This window comes from Hippoglossus stenolepis, chromosome 13 (assembly GCF_022539355.2).
Source record: "Hippoglossus stenolepis isolate QCI-W04-F060 chromosome 13, HSTE1.2, whole genome shotgun sequence".
NCBI classification, from domain to species: Eukaryota; Metazoa; Chordata; class Actinopteri; order Pleuronectiformes; family Pleuronectidae; genus Hippoglossus; species Hippoglossus stenolepis.
The window spans coordinates 20,992,804-21,016,446 of NC_061495.1; the positions used below are offsets into that span (position 1 = coordinate 20,992,804).

Below are 23,643 nucleotides of genomic sequence, written 5' to 3' on the forward strand. Positions count from 1 at the left end.
GTTTTAACAGCCTTTTGTGTTATTAGATTTATAGATCAGGTTTTATATTGTTCAATATAATTAAAGAAAATAACAAAACTATGATTTGTATAACTAAATTTACATTTGTGTTTTTTTTTTAATTGCCAAAAGGTTTCAACATTTTAAAATAAAACTATGTATCTTCTTTTATTTTTAACAACATATCCTCCCATGATGAAGTGTTTGAAAACATCTTAGCAGAATCTTTTTGTGGTTTCTTTTCCTGGTTTCACAACAGTATTATTACAGAAACATTCTGGAAACGGACAATGACCGTGAGATGAAAAAAAACGAATAACGAGGTTAGGGCCGGTCCCTGAACGCAGCGCGGGCGGTAGCTGCTCGTCGCTCGGGATCAACCCACCTCGCTGCGGCGCTGCCCGGGTACACTGGCGCCTCGCTGCCCCCTCCGACACACACCACTGACACGGTTTTAGCGGAAAATACACAGCACAGCCCCGCAGCCATGGCGTCCGAGGTGAAGGTGGAACCGGCGGACAGCGAACAGGACGAAGAGGAGGACGTGTACGAGGTGGAGCGGATCATTGACATGCGGCTGGAGGAGGTAGGAGTTACAGGCTAACGGCTAACGTAGCCTCCCGGTCAGTTGGGCAGACATGGCCGCTCTCACGCTCCAGCACGACACAGCCCGACGGTGTCCACACACTGTCCTCCATCAGAAGACACGTTGATAACTCGACCCAAACGCATTTCGATGCATGTATTCCCCAGGATGTCGTTCATTCATCAGCCCCTTTTGTTGTGTTAGCAGCTCGTCCATGTTTAGCACCGTTTTCCTGGTGTTGATGTCGGCTCCTGTCTCTCCTGCTGAGGCCAAGGACGGACGCTCTGCAAGCTTGCAAATATCACCCAGCTCTCGTTATGTCCGCTAGCGCAGTGACTAAATCCCGGGGGCGATGTTAGCATCATTTCTGCTTTAAAAGCAGCTGAAGGGGAAACAATGTGAATTTACTAACGCATGCTAATGTAGCCGCAGTATTTGAAGCTGCACGGATTCCACACCTGAGCTGTTTGGTTTCCTCGATTTTCTGTGCATGTGCAGAGAATTGTCATATTTCATAAAGCAATTTAAAGTTATGTTGCTTGCATGTTTTATTGGTTATTAGTACCGAGAGCATGTGTTTGCTACAACGTGGACCTTTCCCATTTGTAGTAGTTTGTAATGTCAGCTTTCATTAGGACTCCCAAACAGGGTTGGCATATATTGCAGTTTTAGTGTATAGTTAATAGTAAAATATTCAATTATTGTCGTGCCTTTCAGAATTTTTTTTTTTTAAATGTAATTTTACTCTATTAGTCCCACAATGAAATTAAATTTTCAATATTACAGCAGCACGAGTCAAAAATAGGCATCAGTAAGTAAAGATAAGTGTAAGGATAATAATACTTAGGTGTAAGGAATATAAAACTAATATATACAGTGAAAAATATGTACAGTGAATGGATTGCACATGAACCATTGTATTGCACAGACAGAGTTAAAGCCCATAATGGGTGCATTCTAAACAAGGACAATGCACAAAATCATTAATCTCAAGATGAGAAGAGATGATTTAACCATCAGCTAATTTCCATCTGCAGTCCTTGGGCAGGTACACACTAAATCTAAAACACACCAAATACTAAAGCGGTTATTTACATACAACACAAACAGTTATACAGACAAATCTACGAGTACACTTCAACATATACCAGCTCATTCAGTAGACTTGAGATATATATTGGTGTTGTACACGTGGTGTGGTTGTTCCTGATTGACTTCCAGTAATAACCATTATTTCTTCACTTGTTTTGTTTTTAAAGTCACAAGAGCAGTGTCCCACTTTCACACTTAAACATTAACTAGACTCTCGTGAAGGGATGTTTGTGTGAGTGGGTTGATGGAGGGGGTTGTTTTTCTTCGACAGCCAAGTTAAATTTTTACTCACTCTGTCTACATCAAGTGAGCAAATTAAAGAAGTTTTCTTTTTCCAAAGCTTTTTCAATCAAGTTAATTTAGAAGAATAGATGTAAAGAAGGGGGAGTTGCGCTGGAGAAACATGTGTATGACAAAGATAAAAGGGTTGCATTTTCACTGCAACATTTGAAACGCAAAAAACACCACTCAGAGTTGTCTAATGTGGTATTCAACAGAATTTTATTGATCTCACTGTTAAATTAATCTTCTCCCACAGCAAGCTATTTCAAGACTGAAACATTTACCTTTGCTAAAAACAATATCTCCAGCTTCAGAGCAACTGTCACTGCATATTCAAAGTAGCATCACTCAACAAATAAAAAAAATAAAAAAGTTTAGACAAGTTACACCAGTAATGAATTACAAAGCAACCCCAGTGAGTCATTACCACTTTTTGGCCCTCACAGTATCTGTGAAGAAACTCTGAGGACAATGGAAGTGAGCTTTGTCTACTGCCAGCGCTCTAGCAAGATGCACTCAATCAAACAGTGTTTGTATGTTGGTGCATTGTAGCAAATATAAAAAAACTGACTAATATAATTCATGCAATCAGTAATGCCCAGAAAAATGTCCACCGTTCCCGATTCTACAATTACAAATTTGATCTAGTCTGTCAGCCATGTCTGCATATGTAACCACAATCTGGAAATGTATCCATCGTACCATCATACCTGAACTCCATGCTGTATCTTTTGTGTCTGTTTTCAGGGTGAAGTGCTCTACAGAGTCCGCTGGAAGAATTACTGCTCCGACGATGACACTTGGGAGCCAGAGGCTCATTTAGAGGACTGTCGAGAAGTCCTCTTAGCCTATAAGAAGGCCACGGTAGAAGCTAAGGCCAAGAAAGAAGCAGAAGCCAAGAAGAGCGTGGTAAGTCTAAGTGACATTCAGGTGTGTATATTAAGAATACTACGGACACTGTTTTCCAGTTCTCCCTCAGTTTTAAGAGGGAGATTTCATCTAAATGTCTTTTTATTTATTTAATCTTCATTTGCCTTAAGGAACTCTGCAAAAACACTTGGGCGCAGCACCTCAGCCTAACTATGGCAGGAAAAACTCGAAACAATACTATTGTAATTGTAGAACATTTACTGCATACACTTTTTAAATCTTACTCATTACCTGGTATTTTGATCACAGTTGTATAAATTGATTAACTCCACAATACAGAAGCTAAAAAGTTGTGCTCCAAGATGATAATTCATTCTGTATATATCTGCATTGGACCAAAATATTTACTTAGCTGAATTAAGTATTCCCCAGCCCCCAAAATATTTTGCTGTTTTTAAACAAATAATACTATTTGTCATTTAGTCAGTGTCTCTTTGCATAGCAATAAGATTGATCATTCATATTGTCCTTTTGAAATTAGAAACTTCCTTCAAAGAGCGACGTGTTTGATGCAGACTCAGAGAGTGACAGCGACAAAGACCGCCCGGTTCAGATGCCCATCAAGAAGAAGAAAAAGAAAAAGATCCGGGAAGAAGATGAATTGCCTATGAAAGACAAAAAGAAGAAGAAAGACAAACGAAAGGATGAGGTGAGGCCTCTGCCTGCTCCAGAGACAGAGGAAGAAGAAGAAGAGGCAGAGAGGGCCTCTACTCCAACTTCACCTTCCAAGGAGAAAAGGGCTGATTCAAAAAAGCGTCTGCTTGACTCTGAAGAGGATGACGATGAGCTTGTCCCCTCCAAAAAACACAAGAAGGAAAAGGGAAAAGACGGAGTAAAGCACAAGAAAGAAAAAGTAGAGGAGGGGAAGAAAAAGAAAGCGAAGAAGGATCGAAAGATTGAAACCTCTGACGAGGAGGCAGCTGCTCCTCTGGAAGATGACCTGAGTGATGGCCCATCAGAGTCCCAACTGGACGACAATACATCAAGAGAGAATGTAACGAAGTCGGCTGAAAAGTTACGTTTGGACGACAAGTCGAAACTGAAGAAGGGAAAGTGGGAAGTAAAGCTTCAGGGCATAAAGGACCTTGTCCATGACAAAAAGAGCAAAAAGCCAGACGGCGTTCTGAAAGAGAGCAGCCTCCAAAAACTGAAGGGCCTCACCTCAAAAAGCAAGGAGGACAATGCCCCACACTCCGACTCAAGTGATAGCTCCACCCTGCATAAGAAAGTGAAAACCAAAGGGCAGGAGAGCACGTCTACGACACTTAAAGCCCAGTCTTCCTCCACATCGTCGTCGTCCTCATCTTCTGTTTCATTAGCCGCCAGCACCAAGGTCAAGGAGGACGATGTGGCTAAAGAGGAGTTATTGGGACAGAAGGACCCCACAGGCTCCACTAACCTGTTTGAGAAGTTCCTGTTAAACTGTGAGGCCAAGGATCGTGCCCCTCGCCGGCAGCCATCTCATCAGCCTCCTGTAGAGAAGAACAGTGTCAAACTAACAAAGGTACAGTATTAGTAGTATGGATGTTTTTCATGAATATCTCTGAGTTGTTAACAGTAACCGGATGCTCCTCATTTGACTTTTTAGCTGTAGTTGGAGATTTACATGCACAAACATGCTTTTTAGTTCATTCAGTTTATATTGTTTATAAAATACATAAAACATTTAAACCTTATTACAACCTATCAATCGTCATTTTGTTGTCTAAGATATGGGGTTGTGTACAGAACCTGCAAACGGCGCTGAGCTGCTCTGATAAACAGTGATCAGCAGCGTACTAACAAGCTTCTACATCTTTTCACAAAACCACCTTTTTTTTACTAGACCTAAAACTAATGACTACATAGTGTAGCTCTGTAAGGTTTACAACACCCGTCACTACCAGTTTATAGTTAATAAGCTGTAATAATTGTCCTAAGCTAGGATTTTATGATTATGTTAGACTAAAGACTACAACTAGCTTCAGAATAAAACACATGCAAGAAGCGTCAAAGTATCAGTAGTAACTGAACTCACGTTACCTTACTGCTGAAAACGGACAGAGTGGCACATGGAAATTTACAAAATGTGGGTTGATGACATCTGGCAGATCCCCAAGGTCACAGTAAACTGCATCACTAGTCTAAATTTATAAAGAACATATGCAAATAATCAAAATAAGGTTGTAATGACATTTTTACTGTATCATAACAGTCTCAGAAAAAAACAATGTCCTACTCAGTGGACGTCCTCTGAACTGCTACAGTTATGATGTGAACTGAAAATATTTTTACATTTCTGTGTTAGCCATACATTTTTTTTTTTTATATCAACATTGGCCATCACTAACTGCTCTTTTATTTTTCTGTTTCAAATGAGTTAATAATCAATCATTGTCGAGCTGCGTGCAGCGCATGGATTGGTTCCAGAATAACCATGACATGATTCAAGTTGTGAACCTCTCTGGGAAAAAAACAAGTTGGTCACAATGCTGTTCTTTTTTCTTCTTTGTCAACATTAGCTACTAGGAAAACTGGAGAAGATCACCAAGCCAAGCAAAGAGTCTCCAGCTCAGAAACCAGATGCTGAGAAGACAGAGAGGACTAAGCAATCAGATGGTATGCACAACACTCATAGGGGGAAAAAACCTTTAAAAATCATAAGTTATGGATGTTGGTCATAGTCGCATCAATCCAAACTGACTGCTGTTAATGTAACACCAGGTGAGAAAAAGGCAAATACATAAATGCAAGAGGTAAAACCAGGAGGAAAAAGTTAAGATGTATTTACACTTTTAGCCTGTACTGCAGTTAGCCCTAACATTTAGAGTTGATGTTAGTGATGTTTTATCATAGTTATAAAAGATTATATTCAGTCTCCCATATTAAGTACTATTTCATAACAAGCTGTCTATACACTTCTGTATTTTGACAGAGAAGTGTAAAATCAGTCACGTTTGTTTAAATGTTTAATGGATCTTCAATTTAAGCCATTATGATTGTGTAATGTTAAGATGAGGAGTCATTAAAAATGATTAGAGGCATGTGAAATTAAGCTAGTAGTATGGATCTTTTTTGTTGTCTAACTACCTAATAAACATGGCAGATAAGTAACCGGTTATAACTACCTGGAATATGGAATGACAATCTGGGAAAATAAAAGAGGCTAATGTCGTCTATAGGTTTGATTGTCAGCTTTGCTCTTTATGTGACATCCATAACAATATATGATGACTCGTCTACTCCCCTTTAGGGTCCAAACCAGGCCAGAGTTATGGCTTCAACCTGGACAGCGATGAGAGGGAAGGAGAAGAAAGTACTGCAAAGCCGAGGATAGGGGAGGATTCTCGGGAGCGGAGGGATAGGCCAGAGGAGCCACAACGGCCTAGTTGGGAAAGGAGATCTTCAACAGATGAGAAGAGAAAGAGGAGAGAGGACAGTGAGCCGAGACGCCTCGTGACTGATGACCATAAGGACTCCCAGGAGCCGCCAGAAGGTGCTGAAAAATATGTTGCATAGTCTGGTGCCCACTGAGCACATGCTGAACGTAAACACTACCCCAATAGGTCCAACTTTGTTTCATGAGTAATTATACGGTTACCTCCTCACTGTCAATTTTTGACCTTCATAATATGTAACTTTTACATTGCACATAAAAAATTATGTGTGCAAAATGTTCAGAGAGAGTAAGAGGTGAAGGAGATTCATTACACAGGGTTCCAGACTGTAGACTAAGAAAGCATCTCTCTGCATTGTGTGTGATGTACAGACAAGGGCCAAGCCACACTAAGTCTTGGAATGGACCTCAATCTGGACTGGATGACTCTGGATGACTTCCAGAAACATCTAAATGGAGAGGATGAGATCCTGTCAGGTCCACCATTAACACCCAGTAAGTGTTTCCATATCATCTGTGACAATAAGTTGTCTGCCATCTTGTAGCTCAACTTCATATTTGGATAAATATGTTATGTTTTGGCTCTTGGTGCTAAACTATACAAAGTAATGTATAGAAGAAAAGTGAGCATGAGTGAAGGGGGCAGCGCTGTGCATCTCACAACACTTACCATAGAAGGGCATTTTAAATATTAAGCAATATTGTCATGTCATTTGTGTATATATGTAACTGGAAAATTTTGGCTATAAGCCCTTGACAGCATTTTTACCTGGGCAAAACACAATTCCAACACCAAGCAACTTAAACAGCATTTGGTAAAACATAGAAAATACATGCACACTATGCATGCCCACAAAGCTAGCCCCGACAGTCATGCTACTTCATGCTATATATATAAATACATACAGCATATGTCTTATTACACAGCGACTAAACCTCACTGATCCAGCAGCCAACTACTCCCACAGCCGAAGAAGAGCAAAAATAAAGTTGACTTCTGCCAAATACATAAATTATGTCTTATAATCTTCAATGTCTTTGTGTCACTTAGAAATGAGGCCCGACAATTTCAGCCCATTTTTAGTTTTTGGGTTAAGACACCCATTTACTACAGGAAGTGCCAGGTCCCTCTATGCCTTACGTCAACAAAGAACTGCTTCCTACAGAGGCACAACACAGATTAAAATGCAAAGTGTATACAGTTATTTAAAGCTTTTTCCAATATGTTTTTTGGTTTGGTTTTATTTAATTGGGGTCAAACTTAGTTAGAAATCTCAAATGGTGCCAAAGTGCCCAATCTGGACATTCTGAGTAAATTTGTCTCTTCTAAAACCTCTAACTTTGCTCAAGGTTTTGGCCTCCAACTGCTTGATTACATATGGGATATTCGGTCTAAAAGTCAAAACGTTTGTTAAAGAAATTAAATCTTGAATTTAGCTTATGTTGTGATCCATCTTCCTTTACCTAACATTGTGAACACACAAACGTGACTTGCGCACATGAGTCCCAGTCATGCTGCCACAGAGCGCTGGTGGCCTGTTAATTATAGGTCCAGACGACAGGCTATGGTCCAGACCCAATATTCTGGACATTTTTGGAGTTCATGTCTTAAAAACAGCTAATGCTAACAGCTGCATTAGCACTATGTTGTCATTAAAACTAAACAATACTGTACATACATTGTCTGCATGTGAGAATTGATGTCCTGTTTTGAAAGTTGTTATCCTGCGGACCTGCATAGATGGGAGCAGGGTATTGTTTTCACCCCTATCTGTGTGATGATAGCATACTGTGCACATGTTCAGAGGGCATTATAAAAATATAAAATGTTAGCATTGCCTGATTGTGGAATATATAATCACATTACAAGCTTTTCTTTAATGTTGTGTCCAAAATATGCCCACACTCTTTAATTGTTTGTTTTGGTATTATAAAAGGAACATTTTAAATGCGTTTTTTATTGTATCTTAAATATGTTTTAATTGCAAGATCACTAATGTGTACTTTCATTTAAAGTACTTAAACTTTGTTTGGCTCTGCTTTGTTCTTATCAGGTGAGCTGCGGGATGCTGTGAAATGTGGAGATTACATGGCTGTGAAATTGGCACTTAATTCCAAGGAGGACTACAATCTAGACCAAGAGGTAAGTACCCTTGTAATGTCAACATTTTTTGTTTTAGTAAATTTTAGTAAATTTTTTTTTTTTATTTAACTTAATTTTTATCCTATATTTTATTTAGTTTAATGTTTATTTTTAATTGACCTGTAACTCTAGGCCTTGTAACCCTCCATTTCCAAGACAAAAATAAATTTTGCAGCTTGCACCTTGGTTGCCCCAAAGTGTATGTGTGGGAGTAGTTGTGTGAATGGCTTTGAACAAAGGGATTTATTTTTCTTTCTTTCATGGTTAAGCAGTATAACATGATGCTGTGTTTACAAAGGTTTAACAAGTGTCTGACCAGGTCCTCTGCATCACTAATACAAAACTGACACTGCGTTAAAAATTCACTTAATTTTCCAGATGGAGAAGCAACAAAGAGTCTTAAAAAAACAAAACTCTACTGTTTTTGTCTCATAAAGCATATTTTAGCTATTTCAAGCAAAGTTGCTTGAAGATAAAAAAAATTGTTGACACACATACATAATCTTTTTTTTAAATTATTTTTACTTTATAATTTTGGGACTTCAGAAAGTCTTTTCAGAACCCTTCCAACAAAATTGCAAGGTAACATTTGGACTCATGGGCAACATAACAAAGCTGTAATAACTCAAGCACGTGCATTCAAAGGATCTTTATCCATACATCATTTGTAAATGAAAAGGGTTTTTTCCACAACTGTGCACCAAGGAATCTGTTTCCTCAAGATCTACACTGAGACTTTCCTGTGTCATATCTGCCAATAATTCATCACCTCAAGATTTTTTTCACATCTCCAAAGAACAATCGCTTTTGCAACAAACCCAGGTAAGAGTATAACCTTAAATTCCTTTTACTAGTATTATAGATATAAATATATATCAGTTCAGCAGTTTTGTTATTGTGTAATTGTTTTACAAGGAAGTAATTGAATCCAAGAGTACAGCTATTGTTTGTTTTTTGTGTTATGAAGCAGAATCAACTTTCCCGCAAAAAGTAGATACTTAGTATGAGTTAAAGGACAATTAAGCTCATATGAGATCTTACTGAATTTCTCTGTTGTCCTATGCATTAAGTTATGTTTAGTTTTTATTCCGTCAAACATATTCCCATGGGATATACCTTATCAATACAATGTTGATGGGGCTGATTGAATACATTTAGTTATATACCATAATTGTAGTTTTGATGACTTTAAACAGTGAGTGAGCCATCTTTGTGTTAACTGGCATTGTTTATATCAATGTTGATAGTCTGACAAATTCAGTCACATGTGGGTCAAACTACAAAATGAAACCCTCGGCTGTTGTCTCAGTAGTATGCTTTGCATGCCAGCCACTGTGCCACCATTGTTCTGATGTTTAAAATGGCTCTGTAATGTAGTTTGATTTTACATTGGTAGCTTGTACACTGTCAATATTTCAAATGTATTAAAATGTGTGCACATTAGAGACGTTGTCATTGTCTTGTCTTGCAGTGAACAAACCAATGGAAGAGGACATTGAAAATATGAAGTACCAGGACAAGATGAACCCCTTCAAGCAGGTACATACTGAATATGCTTTAGAACATATATCCTCATCATAATCATAGTACCTAATTTGTGCCTTGCAGCATGCACCAGCAGCTATTATATTTAGTATGTTTTTGTCTTTTATCTTACCACCTAAGAATAGATTTTATAAAAACGTTGATATTATGTTAATGGCTGAACACCATTAATGGGTTTCCCATGTTTTATATCAGTCTCCGGCCTGATCCTGGACTCTGTTAGATTTCTTTTCAGCCACATTGAAGATGTTGTGCTAAATCACCAGTTTAATAGATTTTACTGTAAAATTATTGCTATGCTAAGCATATTCTTGTATATATATATATATAACGTCCAAAGTAACATTACTTGTTTTATTGCAAACCATGAATGTAGGTCTAGTGTCAGTGCATATTCTGTTCCCTCCATGTAGCATTTCATCCAACACCCCATGACTACATTTACTTGGTTAGACATTTACAATGTCAAAACACTGCTTGATCCAATAAAGCCATTAACTGTTCTCGAATGGGTCACATGTGGTTTTTGTACTGGAGATTTGTGAGGTATCAGGGCTTTTTTTCCCTTTTGTCTGCGTTTGGCTAAAAAGTGATGTGTGGCCATCACGTTGACTTTTGTTTGAATGAGCCTGGATCTTGGTGGGGCATTTCCAAGGTGTTTATACGTGAAACAGCTGTTGAAAAGTGTGCAAGGGATTTTGACAAGGCAACGCCAAAAAATATTTTCTTGACTTATCACCACCTTAAAAAATTACTTCCAAACTAAATTTTAGTTTTTGTTTCCCTCCCCACTTTTATTTTCCAATGAATGTGTGTTTTAAGTTCACTTTATCAAATTATTCATAGGGTCTGATTTGGTGATGAGTCTTACATATACTTGTTCTTTTACAGGCATGTACAATTGGTGAGAAGAGGTCATTTGAAGGAGAGAGGAGCTTGATTGAAGAGAGAAGTACGAATGATGCTCTTAGGTTGACTGCTAACCTTGACAGTGCAAGAAATGAAGAGGGTTCTCCAAGCATTAAAGAGAACATACTACAAGTTTTGGATTGTCCAAAAGATGTCGAAGAAATGTTATGCAGCCCGGCCTTTACAAACACAGAGCAAGTGACAATGAGGGAACATGAAAACATCCTAAAAGGTGGGAACGATATAACTGAGTTCAAAAATAATGATTGTGATTCAATCATTGAGCAGAAAAGTGACGTAAAGAAAGACCAGAGGCAAGCAGAAGAAGATGAGATGTTTGATGACACGAAAGGTGGTTCATCAAATGAAATGAGTTTGGATGCGGTATGGATGCTGACAAGGGATGATGAAAAAACAGTAATAAAGGACATAGCTGACAAACAATGGTCCCCTCAGGAAGCAAATGACTCAAATGATGAGGCAGAGGATGTGGTGGCAGGTCAGTCCGATTGTACAGATCAAGCTCAATCTGAGATGGACACAAAGGAGATTGTAAAAAGGCGATCACGGCGCTGTGGGAAAACTTGGGAGAAGAAAGAACCAACACGATCAAGTCTAAGGACCTGTAAGAAAGTGCTTGGAGCAACACCTTGCACTGTAGAGGAGAAAAAAGAGCCATCGAAGAAGCATTTCTGTTTATATTGCAAAATGGCTTACACCCAACTCGCAAAGCATTTGGAGAAGAAGCATGCTGAGGAAACAGATGTTGCCCACGCAATACACTTTCCCAAAGGTTCCAAAGTGAGGCAGACTTTGCTTGACCAAATTCGCAATAAAGGAGATTATGAGCATAATTGCCATGTTGTCAAAAGTGGCGAAGGGGAAATCTTGTCCAAGAAACAGGTGAAAAATCCCACCATATCTGTTCGTGACTTCCTGCCCTGCCAGCACTGCTTTGCTTTTTACCGCAAAACTGATTTATGGAGACATGAGCGGTCATGTAAGGCCAGAAAAGGAGATCAGAAATCCTCTGACAGGACAAATAAAGTCACCAGTACTGCCCCTCAGCTGCTTCCAATGTCAGAGTTCTTAATTGGAGGCTGCGAGGAAATCATCCATATCATGCATCAAGATGACATCTCAAGGCATATAAGAAATGACCCACTTATTTGTAAATATGGCAATGCATTGTCTGTTAAGTATGAACATGACAAGTCTCAGTTTGCATATATTGCACAAAAGATGAGGGAACTGGGTAGATTTGTGCTAGCTGTAAATGAGCTTGACAACAGTGTGAGGTATTTGCATGAATTATGTCTACCATCCAAATTCGCATTGGCAGTTGAAGGGGCCAAAAGAGCTAGTGGTTTTGATCCCAGTTCCAGTAAGTTCAAAACGGTCTCCCTTGTATCAAAAATCGGCTACTCTTTGAAAAGAGCTGCAGAAATAGCTTTTGGGGAAAGTCGCATGACAGAGGACAGTGACACTGAAAGTGAAGTGAAAAAGTTCATACAGCTTCTTGATACAAAATGGAGTGAGTGTTTTTCTCGCAAAGCTCTTGCATTGTCTTTAAAACAAGACGTGAAAAAAGTTGAAGTGGACAAATCAACTGTGACAGAAGATTTAATGAAACTACATAGGTTTATCGCTGGGGAGGAAGATGAAGCCAGGGAGGAGCTGAAAGAAAGTCCTTCTATGTCAACATGGAAAAAGCTCAGTGAGGCCACTCTGGCAGATGTTTGTCTGTTCAACAGAGGAAGGGTAGGGAATATTGGTAGAATGCTTTTGCAAACTTACACTTGCAAAAAGAGTACTGGAACATTTCTGCCCTCTGCTGATCAGATAAGGAAAAGCACAAAATTGGAGTTGGACCTAGGTGCCTTTTTTACAAGGTTGGAACTAGAAGGTCAGTATGGAAGAAACATGCTGGTTCTGTTAACAGAAAGGATGGTTTTGTCAATTGACTTGCTCATTGAAAATCGACACCAAGCAGGTGTGTCAAAAACAAATCCATACCTGTTTGCCAGGACTGAAGGTCCGTCCTTCATCAGAGGATTGGACTGTTTTCGGAGGGCTGCGGTGGAATGTGGAGTTAGAAACCCAGAGGCACTTCTGTCCTCATCATTAAGAGAGCAAATTGCCAGCTGCTGGCAGCTAATGAGCCTGAATGAACGTGAATTGGACCAAGTTGCCAAGCTGGTGGGAAAGAGCAGCGAGGAGTGTTACATGCTCTCAAGAAATGCATTGCAGCTGGAGGAAGTGAGCAAACAACTGCTCAAGATGGATCGCACACTGCCATCCACAAGTCCACCTACCACTACAAGAGATGGTGAGTGATGTTTGCTTTTCTGCTTTGTGTCCTTTGATACCAAAAGTTGTTTTGTATATAGTCTTGTTCTTGTTCTCAGACTTAAAACTGAGTCAAAGTCCTCAGATGACATTTTCTCATTCATCATGCAATAATAGATGATCAAACTATTTTTTGTTTCATCCCAGTTCATTCTTGATAGTTTTTACGTTTTCCACATTCCACAAGAAAGAATTGTCAAGCTATGTAGTTAACATAGTTCTGTAATTTTAAGTTAAGAAACTATGGCATTATTAATTGAATCAGGATCTTCTATCTCTAATACAACCATGGCTCTTTGCATTTAGGAACCTCATCAAAGCCAGCTTTAAAGAGAAGACCTTGGAGCGAGGAGGAGCAAGCTGCAGTGAAGCGATACTTAAGTGATTTTATCACAACAATGAAGGTTCCAGGCAAAAAACAATGCAATGCTTGCATAGCTGCTGAACCAGATCTTCGTGGAAGATCTTGGACAGACGTCAAAAACTATGTACACAACACACTACAGACAGTCCGCAGGAGAAATAACCAGCAGAAGTCTGAAGGGAACGTTAACATTTTGAATCCAAAGAGTCCTAAAGCTGGAGGCCAAACCACAAAGAACGATTTGGAAGATGCAAATGTTGTCTGTACAATGACAACAGTGCACCCAGATCACTTGACAGGAAGTTCAGACTATTGTATGACGATGGCTCCACCAATAAACTTGAGAGAATCATCCACACCATTCCCCCAAGAGATGATTTCAACTTATGCATCCTTTAGTTCCACTACTACAAACATGGTCCATACAAGTCAATCGTTGATGTCAACCTTCACACCATTGAATGCTACTGATACACAAGTAGTTCCCACATTTACGCCACTCAACACTACAAATGTACTTATCTCTCCTGCATACACTTCAGAGAACAACCACATTCTTCCACTATCTTCATATACACAGAATGCAGCAATTTTGCAACCCTCTTCTGTGTACTCCATACATGACACTACAAGTTCAGCAATGATTCCTACTTTTAGTCCGCTAAATGCTCCAAGTACCTCAATGGTCCCTACGTTCACATCATTAAATACCTCAAGCCCACCTATGATTCCTGTTTATTCCCCACTCGATGACAGTAGTCCTATTGTTTCTTCCTTCACACCTCTGAACCATTCAGGTACACCATCTTACCCCACAGACCCACCTAGGGCCCCTACAACTGCACAGGTTGTACCAACAATTCTTGGACACACTGTTCTCGATACAGCACCAGTGGTACAGGAAGGTGCACCCATGTCTACTACAGTAAGACAAACCAATACTGGTGAGAAACCTCAAAAGAGAAACAAGAGGTTGTGGAGCGAGGAGGAACAGGCAGCAGTGAGGCGTCAGTTTGGAGACTTCTGTAAACTGGTCAAAGTGCCAGGCAAAAAGGATTGCGATGCATGTTTAGCTGCTGAACCTGCCTTGAACAGCAGGACATGGAGGGAAGTTAAATATTTTGTACATAACTCAATTCAGTCGATGAAAAGAAGAGGGCATGCTGTTGCCTCCAAGCAAAGTGGAGGACAAGAACCAGAGACTCATAATTTGAACGCAGATTGGGATGGTCCTGTTTATCTGTCCCTGTAACTTTTTGTAACGGACATGCTACAAAACAATTGGTGATCTGTGACACTTTGGAGTTATACGAGCACTGTGGCTTTAACCTCATATGGGGCTTAACATTTGAGCAGATGTGGATTGTTGTAAAAAAAATGTCATGTCAGTGAACCTCGAACCTTTCCAGACTGTCCTGCCATTCTTTAAACCACACCTTTGGAAAAAGAACAAGATTTTGGTGGACTGTTGCATGAATATACACTAAATGGGTGGAATTAAGGACATTTGTATCGTACCTTTGGCTCAGAAAAAAAGCTAATATTATTGTTTGATATGTTCAGATTGCCTATACATATGTAACACAGTCAATTATATAACGGTGTCAATTTGTCAGTTCATCACAGGTTATCATTAGGACGTGTTCTAATTTAGAGATTGGATCATTTAGTGAATGGTAATCTAATTTTGCCAGGATTTGCAACCTGCCGCCTGTACAAGTAGCCACTGTTGCACCTGATCACACATTTCAAACGATGATAATCATGAAAACAGTGACAGCAACCAGGGCCTTTCTCACCCTGCACTGAGCAAAGCTGGTCTCAGTGAGTACACTCCCAGAGGAATTTCTACCCTTGTTTACTTTAAAACTTAACATACACATCAATCTCTCTGCCCTCACTAAGTAGAATTTGGGTGAATTACGATGATCAAAACCTACCAGCACAGTTTTGCAGCCAATCCCTCCAAAACCATAGATGTGTGTTGACTTGCTTTCCTGAATGCCTGATCCAAGTGTACTATATTCTTGCTTTAGCCAGTAGCCTATATTGTAGATGGCCCCTGATAGCCTGCAGCAGTAATGACATACTTTCCTTGTGGATGTTAGTGAATTAGGAGCTCAGTGTTTATACCTCGCACTTAAATATTACAGTTTTCTGAGGATCCTGTTGATAAATGTTTCCATTTTTATTTTTTGTTCATGTTTATTAGATTATAAGCTACAAATAAGTTTGGTTTTATTTTTGTATTGCTATACAGTAACTGTATAGAACATGTTAGTACTTATTGATGTTTGATGTACTCTAATTTAAGATAATACACTACATTGGTCTATTTTGTTTTACATTCTTTTAATCTTTTATTATTTGTATGTTTGTGACATTAATATCCAGTTGCCATGATCAGATTGCCTTATTTTGATTATTTGCTGGATTACACTTTTTGTATTAATGTTGATTGCATCTAGCACACAATATCAATAATTGTTTTAAGGGTTAAAAAATGCGAACCACCATATTTGGTAAACTTGCATTTAAAGATTGTTTTTACAGAAGTGAAGCAGCATTACAATTCCAAAATTTAAGAATGAAAACTAGATAAAAATGAAAATGTTATTTTGTTATTGCAAAAGTTAAATCACATTTTCAGATAAAAAAAATGTTTGATATAAATTGGTCAAATCACACATGCGACAGAACAGAAGGTAACTAAATTCATATTTTACTAGTTTTTTATCTTAAACTAAAAAAGCAGTTTAATAATTCAAAACAAACTGCACAATTAATTTTATGTGGAACTTAGATTATATATTATACCTTACAAACCTTGTTGAAGGTTAAAAACAAAATATAGCAGAGGTACAACCTGCATTTACTAAAAGTAGATGGGTGCTTTGTTTTAGTCTCCTTTCAGTTTCCAAAATTGGCCACTGCAGTGTTATTTTCAAGCAGAGCTGTTGTTCAGTTAGGCCAGTTGACTTTGTAGTTTCTTTTGTTAGGACACAAAAAAGGAATATTCATCTTAGTGATCAAAATGAGCAGACAGCACTGCTGCCATTTGTCAAGGACGAAGGTTTTTGTGTTATCCTCAGTAGCAGCTATAGAGTAAACAATGTCCACACTTTTCATGCTAAATGCATTAATGCAGACACTGGTCAGTGAACTGATCACCAATGGCAAACAGGTTTTTCCTGTGTCATGACAGGAATATATCAGTATTGCAGATTATACATCACTTAAAGTTGCAGTCCAGATACATTTGTGTTTGGAAAATGATTCTGTTGAAGGTCACCAGTGCTGTTTGATGTTGCAAAGCAAGGTTTTGCTTTTCTTTTATAGCAGATATCCTTTTTTTTTTATTATTACTGTTGTATACAGAGTGCGTATTACTCTTCATCCTGCTGTAACTATGTTGCCTCAGTTAATCCTTCTTATCAAGTATTGTAAGGAACTTCTGCTTGGACAATAAAATGTTCCTTGGCTTAAAATTTCAAGTTTTTCATATGAAAGAGACAATTTGATCTCATTCCCCAGACTTTTTGGAATATGAAAGCATAAGTTAAAGCATAGTAGATTTTATTTGCAAATATAGTATTGATTTGACTAAAGAGTCTGCCGTGTTGCTAGCAGCTCTCAGAATGTGGTTAAAAATACAAATGACTGCAGGCCAGCATTGCATGTTTAGCATGTATGTTCAGCATTTTAGTTTTGCTATTTATTAAAATCAATATGTGGCACTCACTGTTGATACTTAGCAAGCTGCCACAAATAAAGCTCCCACAAATAAATCAACAAAATACTGAAAAGTTCCGATGTATTTTTGGGTCATTGTAAAATTGTAGTAGGCCAGAGGACATTAGACATCAGTCCCTCAATGTGGCCAAGGACACATGCTGTGACACTGCTCAAATGATGTGGCCACATGCATCCCAGATCACTTCTTACAGCTGTCCACTTGTGATCAGATCACCCAAGATGGATGTTAATGTTGGATCTGTGATAAACTGACCACCTGTCCGAGCTGTGCCTTCCTCTGGCCTGATTTCAGCATTTTTTGGTACCAGTCCCCCTCAACCCTGCAGAGGATTATTTAGATAATTGGTTGGATGCAAAATACAAAACAATCGGAATAGCACTTATGTTGGGGGCAATCCTCCACAGACCTGGAATTTTGTGCACAGTTCATTTACACCCTTTATGCACCTTTAGTATCTCCAGCACATTGTGTCACACGTGTTCCAGCATAGGAACTAATGGAAAAATACTGAAATACATTAAATTCAGCATTTGTCCAGAATCCTTAACTCGTCCAGAAGCTGATTAACTAAAGACGGAATACATTTGTAGAAGAGTATTTACAGCCTTCTACCTTGTTACTGATGGACTTTGCAAAACCCTAGAACCTGCATTATTGTGAATAAATTTGTTTCTTCAGCCTTGTGCAAGAAAACTGCTCAGCAGGGTGTTGTAGCTTTAAAGATGCTCTAGTTGATACATACAAAATAACATGTACATTTTGTTGGCCATTGTAGAAGGAAAGTCTCATCACAAAGTTAACACTGAGGCCTCTGTCTGAGAACCAGATGTCAGTGTGATCACAGAAAAGCTTCACTATGTCTTCTGATGCCCAAAAAGAATTAAATAACCCTTTTGATTTAATTTTTAATGTTAATTTTCAGGGATTCCTTCTCCAACAATCCACAGCAGCAAAATGAGAAGCTGACCATGTTATCGCCTTCATCTGTGACACTGGAGCTTTTCATTTGTGTGTTTGTCCACAGGATGTCAGTGGTATGTCCCTGAGCATGCTGGCAGCAGCGGGGGGGCAGGACGACATCCTCAGGTTGCTGATAAAGAAGGGGGTGAGGGTGAACGGACGACAGAAGAACGGCACTACAGCCCTAATGCACGCTGCTGAAAAGGTAAGTTGAGAAGAGAGGGGGGTCCTCACCTGTACTGTAGTTTTTGTACAATACATTTCACCTAGAATTCCCACTGACGTAATGAATAAAACCAAATCTATCAACAAATAAAACAAGTGAGATGTTTAACATTAATTTATGGCTAGTGTATAGTAGAATAGTCTAAATTGAATCACAGGCACAAATTATGCTTCTCCTTAATTAAGCTAAATTTATATTAATATGTGTAAGAATTTATATTTCTTTTAAATGTGAAGACTAATAAGAATGTTGTGTAAATATTCCTTTAGAATCAAAGACAGTTTTACCGCACTGCAAGTAAAGCTGTGTATTGCTCTGCACTTGGAAAAGGACAAATTTTAATGGATTAAAACTATTTAATCTAAAACACAGTGATGTTGGGAATCTCCTGAATCAAGTATTGGATCAAGTTTGTATTAACCACCTATTTTCTGTGGGGGGTTCTCACACCTTTTAATTTTGTGTCTGTCCTCTGTCAGAATTTCCTGACCACTGTTGCTATCCTGCTGGAGGCCGGCTCCTACGTCAACGCACAGACACTCGGCGGTGAGACGGCGCTGATGAAGGTAATGTATCTGACCATGTATCTGAAACTGAACACTCGGTGGGATCTGGACATGAGACACAGGTTGAGTTGCTAAAGATTTCCTGTCACTTCACTTCAGGCATGTAAAAGAGGGAACGCTGACGTAGTGCGCCTCCTGCTGGAGTACGGAGCTGACTGCAACATCCTGTCCAAACACAAGAACACGGCCATGTACTTCGCCAAGCTCAGCAACAACCTGATGGTGTGCGACCTCATCAAGGATCACATCGGCATGTGAGTGCCTCCCACAGCTTTGTGTGTGTTTGTATGTTCGGGTGTCTGTGCATGTGATGGAGAGCAGACAGCTATAGAAACTGTCTACTTCCACCAAGGCCCAACAGTACTCAAATTCAATTAAATTGCCAATATAAGTCCCGTAAATATACCATATATTGTTGTGTTTTTGTTCATCTATCATCCTGTGATTATTGTGCATGACTCTTTTTTTATCCTCTGTCCTTCTCTGTGTGTCAGATTGTCCAGTGTGGCGGAGGACACCATCCGAGCGTACTTTGAGTCTCGCCTGGTGCTGCTGGAGCCAGTCTTCCCTCTGGCCTGCCACAGGCTTTGCGAGGGGCCAGACTTTTCCTTGGAGTTTGGCTTCAAGTCGCAGCCACAACCAGAGGGTAAAACACAAACATCATCAGCTCTGTGAACAGCTGGATGTGTTTCTTAAATACACAATAGCCGTGTGTCTACAGGACTTGGCAAAAGTTTTAAAAAGCATTGAATTCACTTCTCTCAGAAACACGGCCTTACAGACGTTTTTCGATAGTTTTACATTTCATTTGAAAATAATTTCCCTTGCCTGCTGTAGACAGTAATCTTTGCTGCGTCTTTTTATAAATGGGCTACTGGGAAGTGAGCTAGGAATCTCATCTTCTCAATGACATGTTATAGAGTTGACTTAAATTAATTTGTTATTTTTAATTGCTTTATCTACTCTTCATTGACCTGCCATTTGTTAAGGTGAGGTTATATTACTACAAGTTATTGTTATTTTTATATAGTTCGTTCTGTCATTCTGAATAAGGGGTTTGAAAAAAACATCTGTGTGGTCTTAGAAAGTCGGTGTGTGTTGAAAAAGAGAGAAAGACTTTTATACTTTCACCTTTTCTTCTGTCACAAAACCCTTGTTCCCTTGCTCCCAATCCAGGTTCGGGAATCCTCCTCTTCATCTTCCACGCTAACTTCCTGAACGAGATCACAGCCAGGCTCTGCGGACCCTGCAGCGTTCACGCCGTGGTGCTAAACGACAAGTTCCAGCTGCCCATCTTCATGGTTGGTTTTTAAAACCCAAAGTGCTGTTCGATTACAAGAAAAACTAAATTCACAAAGCGGTTCATCCCAAAGAATAAAAAAACAAGGTTGAGAAAATGAAAAATTATGATAGAATTCAAACCTCATTTAACTTTTCACAGTGGTTATTTCTTCAGTGGTAGATATCCAATGTATTCAAATTCAAAAAGCATTGCCTCATACATTAGCTTGTCTCCGAAAAAGAGTTTGCCATTCCTGCATAGGGTCCATGTTACTTTCAACACTACTTAAGCCAGTAAATTTGATCATCAGAGGTTTTACTCGTTTGTGCAAATGTGTGCTGTTGTTTTCTTTCTGCACGACCATTACGCATATACCTCCACCAAGGAGATCACCATATCTAGCAATGTGGGGGGGGAAAGCCTGTTTATCCAGATCCCTTCCAAAGTTGAATGACTTCTTCCATGTCTCACCCCTCCATAACATTTCATGGAAATAGGCTGAGTGTTTTTTGTGTAATGTGTAACGATTCACAGGATTTGCTGTGAGAGATTTAATTTTCAGGATAAATTGTCATTATGCTGATTTTTTTTTATTTTATTTTTTATCATCTTCAAACATTCAGGATAGTCACTTCATCTATTCCTTCAGTCCGGTCCCAGGGATCAACAGACTCTTCATTCGACTTGCAGAAGCACCGGCAGCCAAGGTAGCGCACGCACACACACACACACACACACACACACACACACACACACACACACACACACACACACACACACACAATAGGTACTGTGCACACTCTAGCTCCAATTGATCCGATAAGATGGAGACGTTCATATTGTGGATATTTTGGCCTTGTTTCTGGATAGTGGGAAGAAGTGGAGACACATCTTTATTTACAGTCTATGCTCCCCAGTTTTTAGGTTTACCTCACACCAAAATATCAAACTTACAATTTTCTGTTGCAGAAAAAAACCCAGAATTTGTATAATTGTAATGAATCAGTTGTGGATTCTTTTAACAACGTGCTAACGGTCTTATTTTCCTGATGTTCTTTTTTCTTCAGGTCAAACTCCTCATTAGTGCGTACAGAGTCCAGCTGCAGTGATGGCTAACACAGTGAAACACATGCACCTTCACACACACACACACACACACACACACACACACACACACACACAGCAGGAGCTACAGCTGAAATGCTCTGCCAGACTCACGGTCTTTTAGGAAAGGAGGAGTTTGTGGGACCTTCGTCACGATGCAGTGAAATTTAAAGCCGCCTCTCGTCTTGACGTCAGTGCAACTTCTCAAAGACTGAAGCTCATTGATGACATTTGAATCCTGTCCAGACAGCACAAATCTAAGAATGTGGCGAGGTGAAGGATTCATCAAGGAGACCGTCCATTTGTTGGTGCTGCGCTGTTTTGGTGTGGAAGGAGGCAGCCGGGACCTTCATCCTCTCTCACTTTGGCGATTGAATCCCTCCTGGGTTGTGCCTTTTTACCCTGAGTTCCACCTTCTGTCAGCTCGGATACGATACATGTGTGTTTGTAGACCTTACTTGTGTGTAGAATAAGATTTTTGCATTGAAGCAAACAAAGAGGGGCTTTCCCATCACGTTTTTTTTTTTTTTCAAATTTTTCTTGAACCCAGCTGGTGCTTTCCTACTCATAATGGTCTTCAGTGCATTAATCAAAGACTGTATGTAAGGATGTATGAATGACGGCTCCAAAAAGGTGAAACCAAAACATCTTGATTGCCCCCTTGTGACTGGCTGCGGTATAGACTCTGGTTCTAAATGACATCCCTGTAAGATGGCTGCATTCGAATCCAGGATGTTTTGGCTTCATTTCTGGATATTGGGAGGAAGTGGAAATGTGTCGTCCATCTTTATTTACAGTCTTTGGTATTGACTTGTCTTTAAAGTGTTGCCCACCTCCCAAGGATTTTTTTCGTGTCATGGTCAAAAAGTCGTTCAAAACTTCTCAACTCTCTCCTGAAGCTATGATGTGAAGTGGATGTCAGATCTGACAGCAAATGGGGAGGTAAATTTAAAGAAATAACAAATTTGTCCTTAACTGTCAGGTACATCACTTCAGAAGAGAGGTCTGAGAATGGAGTTCTGACACGGACTCAACTCACCTGAGGCGCAGACACGACATGTGGGCATACTTGCGTTGAGTCTAATTTCCATATTTTTGTTTACAGCACCAGAATGAAGCAATCCTCAAGAAATATGTTGAATTTTAATGAGTGAAGAAAATTATTTTTGTCTTCCCTTTAGCTGTTTATATTTCCTGGTCTGTACATACTCGCATATATAAATATATACATTCTTTTATAAAGCGTCATGTGATGACTGCTGATGTTTTTCTGCTTTTTGCCACTTTAGTTGTGGGTTAAGTTATTTAGCCTGTACAGTAAAAAGCTCTGATGTTAACTTGATAAGGACTAAAACTTCTCTGCATAGAGCGACCGCCCTGCTTGTGAATTTGGGGGATTTACAAATTCAAATTCTTCTCAGTCACGCACTGACTCTTATTCTTTTACGGACACTTTACAAAGATTGTCAGTGCTGGACTTCCCCATCTTTTTCTTCTGGATTTGAAAAGTCTTGTTGATATTAAAGACGGCCCTGATTTTAACTGTGAAGTTGCCCATTGGCTCGGCTTAAGCCGGCAAAATGTTTTATACAGCACTGGTGAAATGATTGTGTTCTTTTTCTCTTCTCTCCTGATTGATGGGGGTTTTCCATGTTGCCTTAATATCCAGTTTTCACATAGTTTTCTTTTCTTTTAAAAGCTAAAAAAGGACGGACGACAGAACTGAGCCATACTATTTTTGCCGGTGAACAACATAAGCAACAGAATCAATGGCATGAATTTAAATCTGACTGGTTATTTTAAAATGAACATTTCAACAACTGATTCAGTGACAACACACAATGCTGAGGCTGTTTGCATTAAAATACGATAATGGATATCTGTTCTTCTGAAGCAGCTACAGACTACAGACCTGTTCAGAATATCTTATTAAAACAGGAGCATGTTTACATTCAGCTCTTCAAACAGTTGCTTTAAGAAATCCTCAGTCCTTAACTTAATAGATGTAGTTTATCTGTCACTTGCTGATCACAGGATACTCCTTTCAGTCGCGTCTCCAAAGAGCTGCTCGCCTCTTGTTTTCCTGGTGTCATGGCTCTCCGACCTTGTGGAGCAGTCATAGGCGAGCGGACGCAACAGAAATCATGCCCAGTGACAACTTCCCTCATGCTG

The 23,643-nt window shown here is 39.3% G+C and overlaps 1 protein-coding gene across 4 annotated transcripts; it reads left to right on the forward strand.

Annotated features, from left to right (window-relative positions):
- Positions 1-322: 322 nt before the first annotated feature.
- On the forward strand, positions 323-23,013 carry mphosph8 (M-phase phosphoprotein 8). Of its 4 annotated transcripts, XM_035174143.2 has the most exons (14): positions 336-586; positions 2,708-2,890; positions 3,372-4,394; positions 5,392-5,488; positions 6,123-6,365; positions 6,639-6,761; positions 8,321-8,409; positions 18,358-18,498; positions 18,999-19,085; positions 19,185-19,339; positions 19,580-19,731; positions 20,262-20,386; positions 20,991-21,074; positions 21,435-23,013. In XM_035174143.2, the coding sequence occupies exons 1-14, from the start codon at positions 488-490 to the stop codon at positions 21,474-21,476; spliced, it is 2,643 nt and encodes an 880-aa protein (XP_035030034.2). In that variant the 5' UTR covers positions 336-487; the 3' UTR covers positions 21,477-23,013. The 4 variants fall into 4 exon arrangements, with proteins under 4 accessions (XP_035030031.2, XP_035030032.2, XP_035030034.2 ...); XM_035174140.2 differs by lacking the exons at positions 18,358-18,498; positions 18,999-19,085; positions 19,185-19,339; ... (2 more) ...; positions 20,991-21,074; positions 21,435-23,013 and adding exons at positions 10,846-13,192; positions 13,519-17,382 and having other exon boundaries at positions 323-586; XM_035174141.2 differs by lacking the exons at positions 18,358-18,498; positions 18,999-19,085; positions 19,185-19,339; ... (2 more) ...; positions 20,991-21,074; positions 21,435-23,013 and adding exons at positions 10,846-13,192; positions 13,519-17,382 and having other exon boundaries at positions 324-586; positions 2,708-2,869.
- Positions 23,014-23,643: the final 630 nt, after the last annotated feature.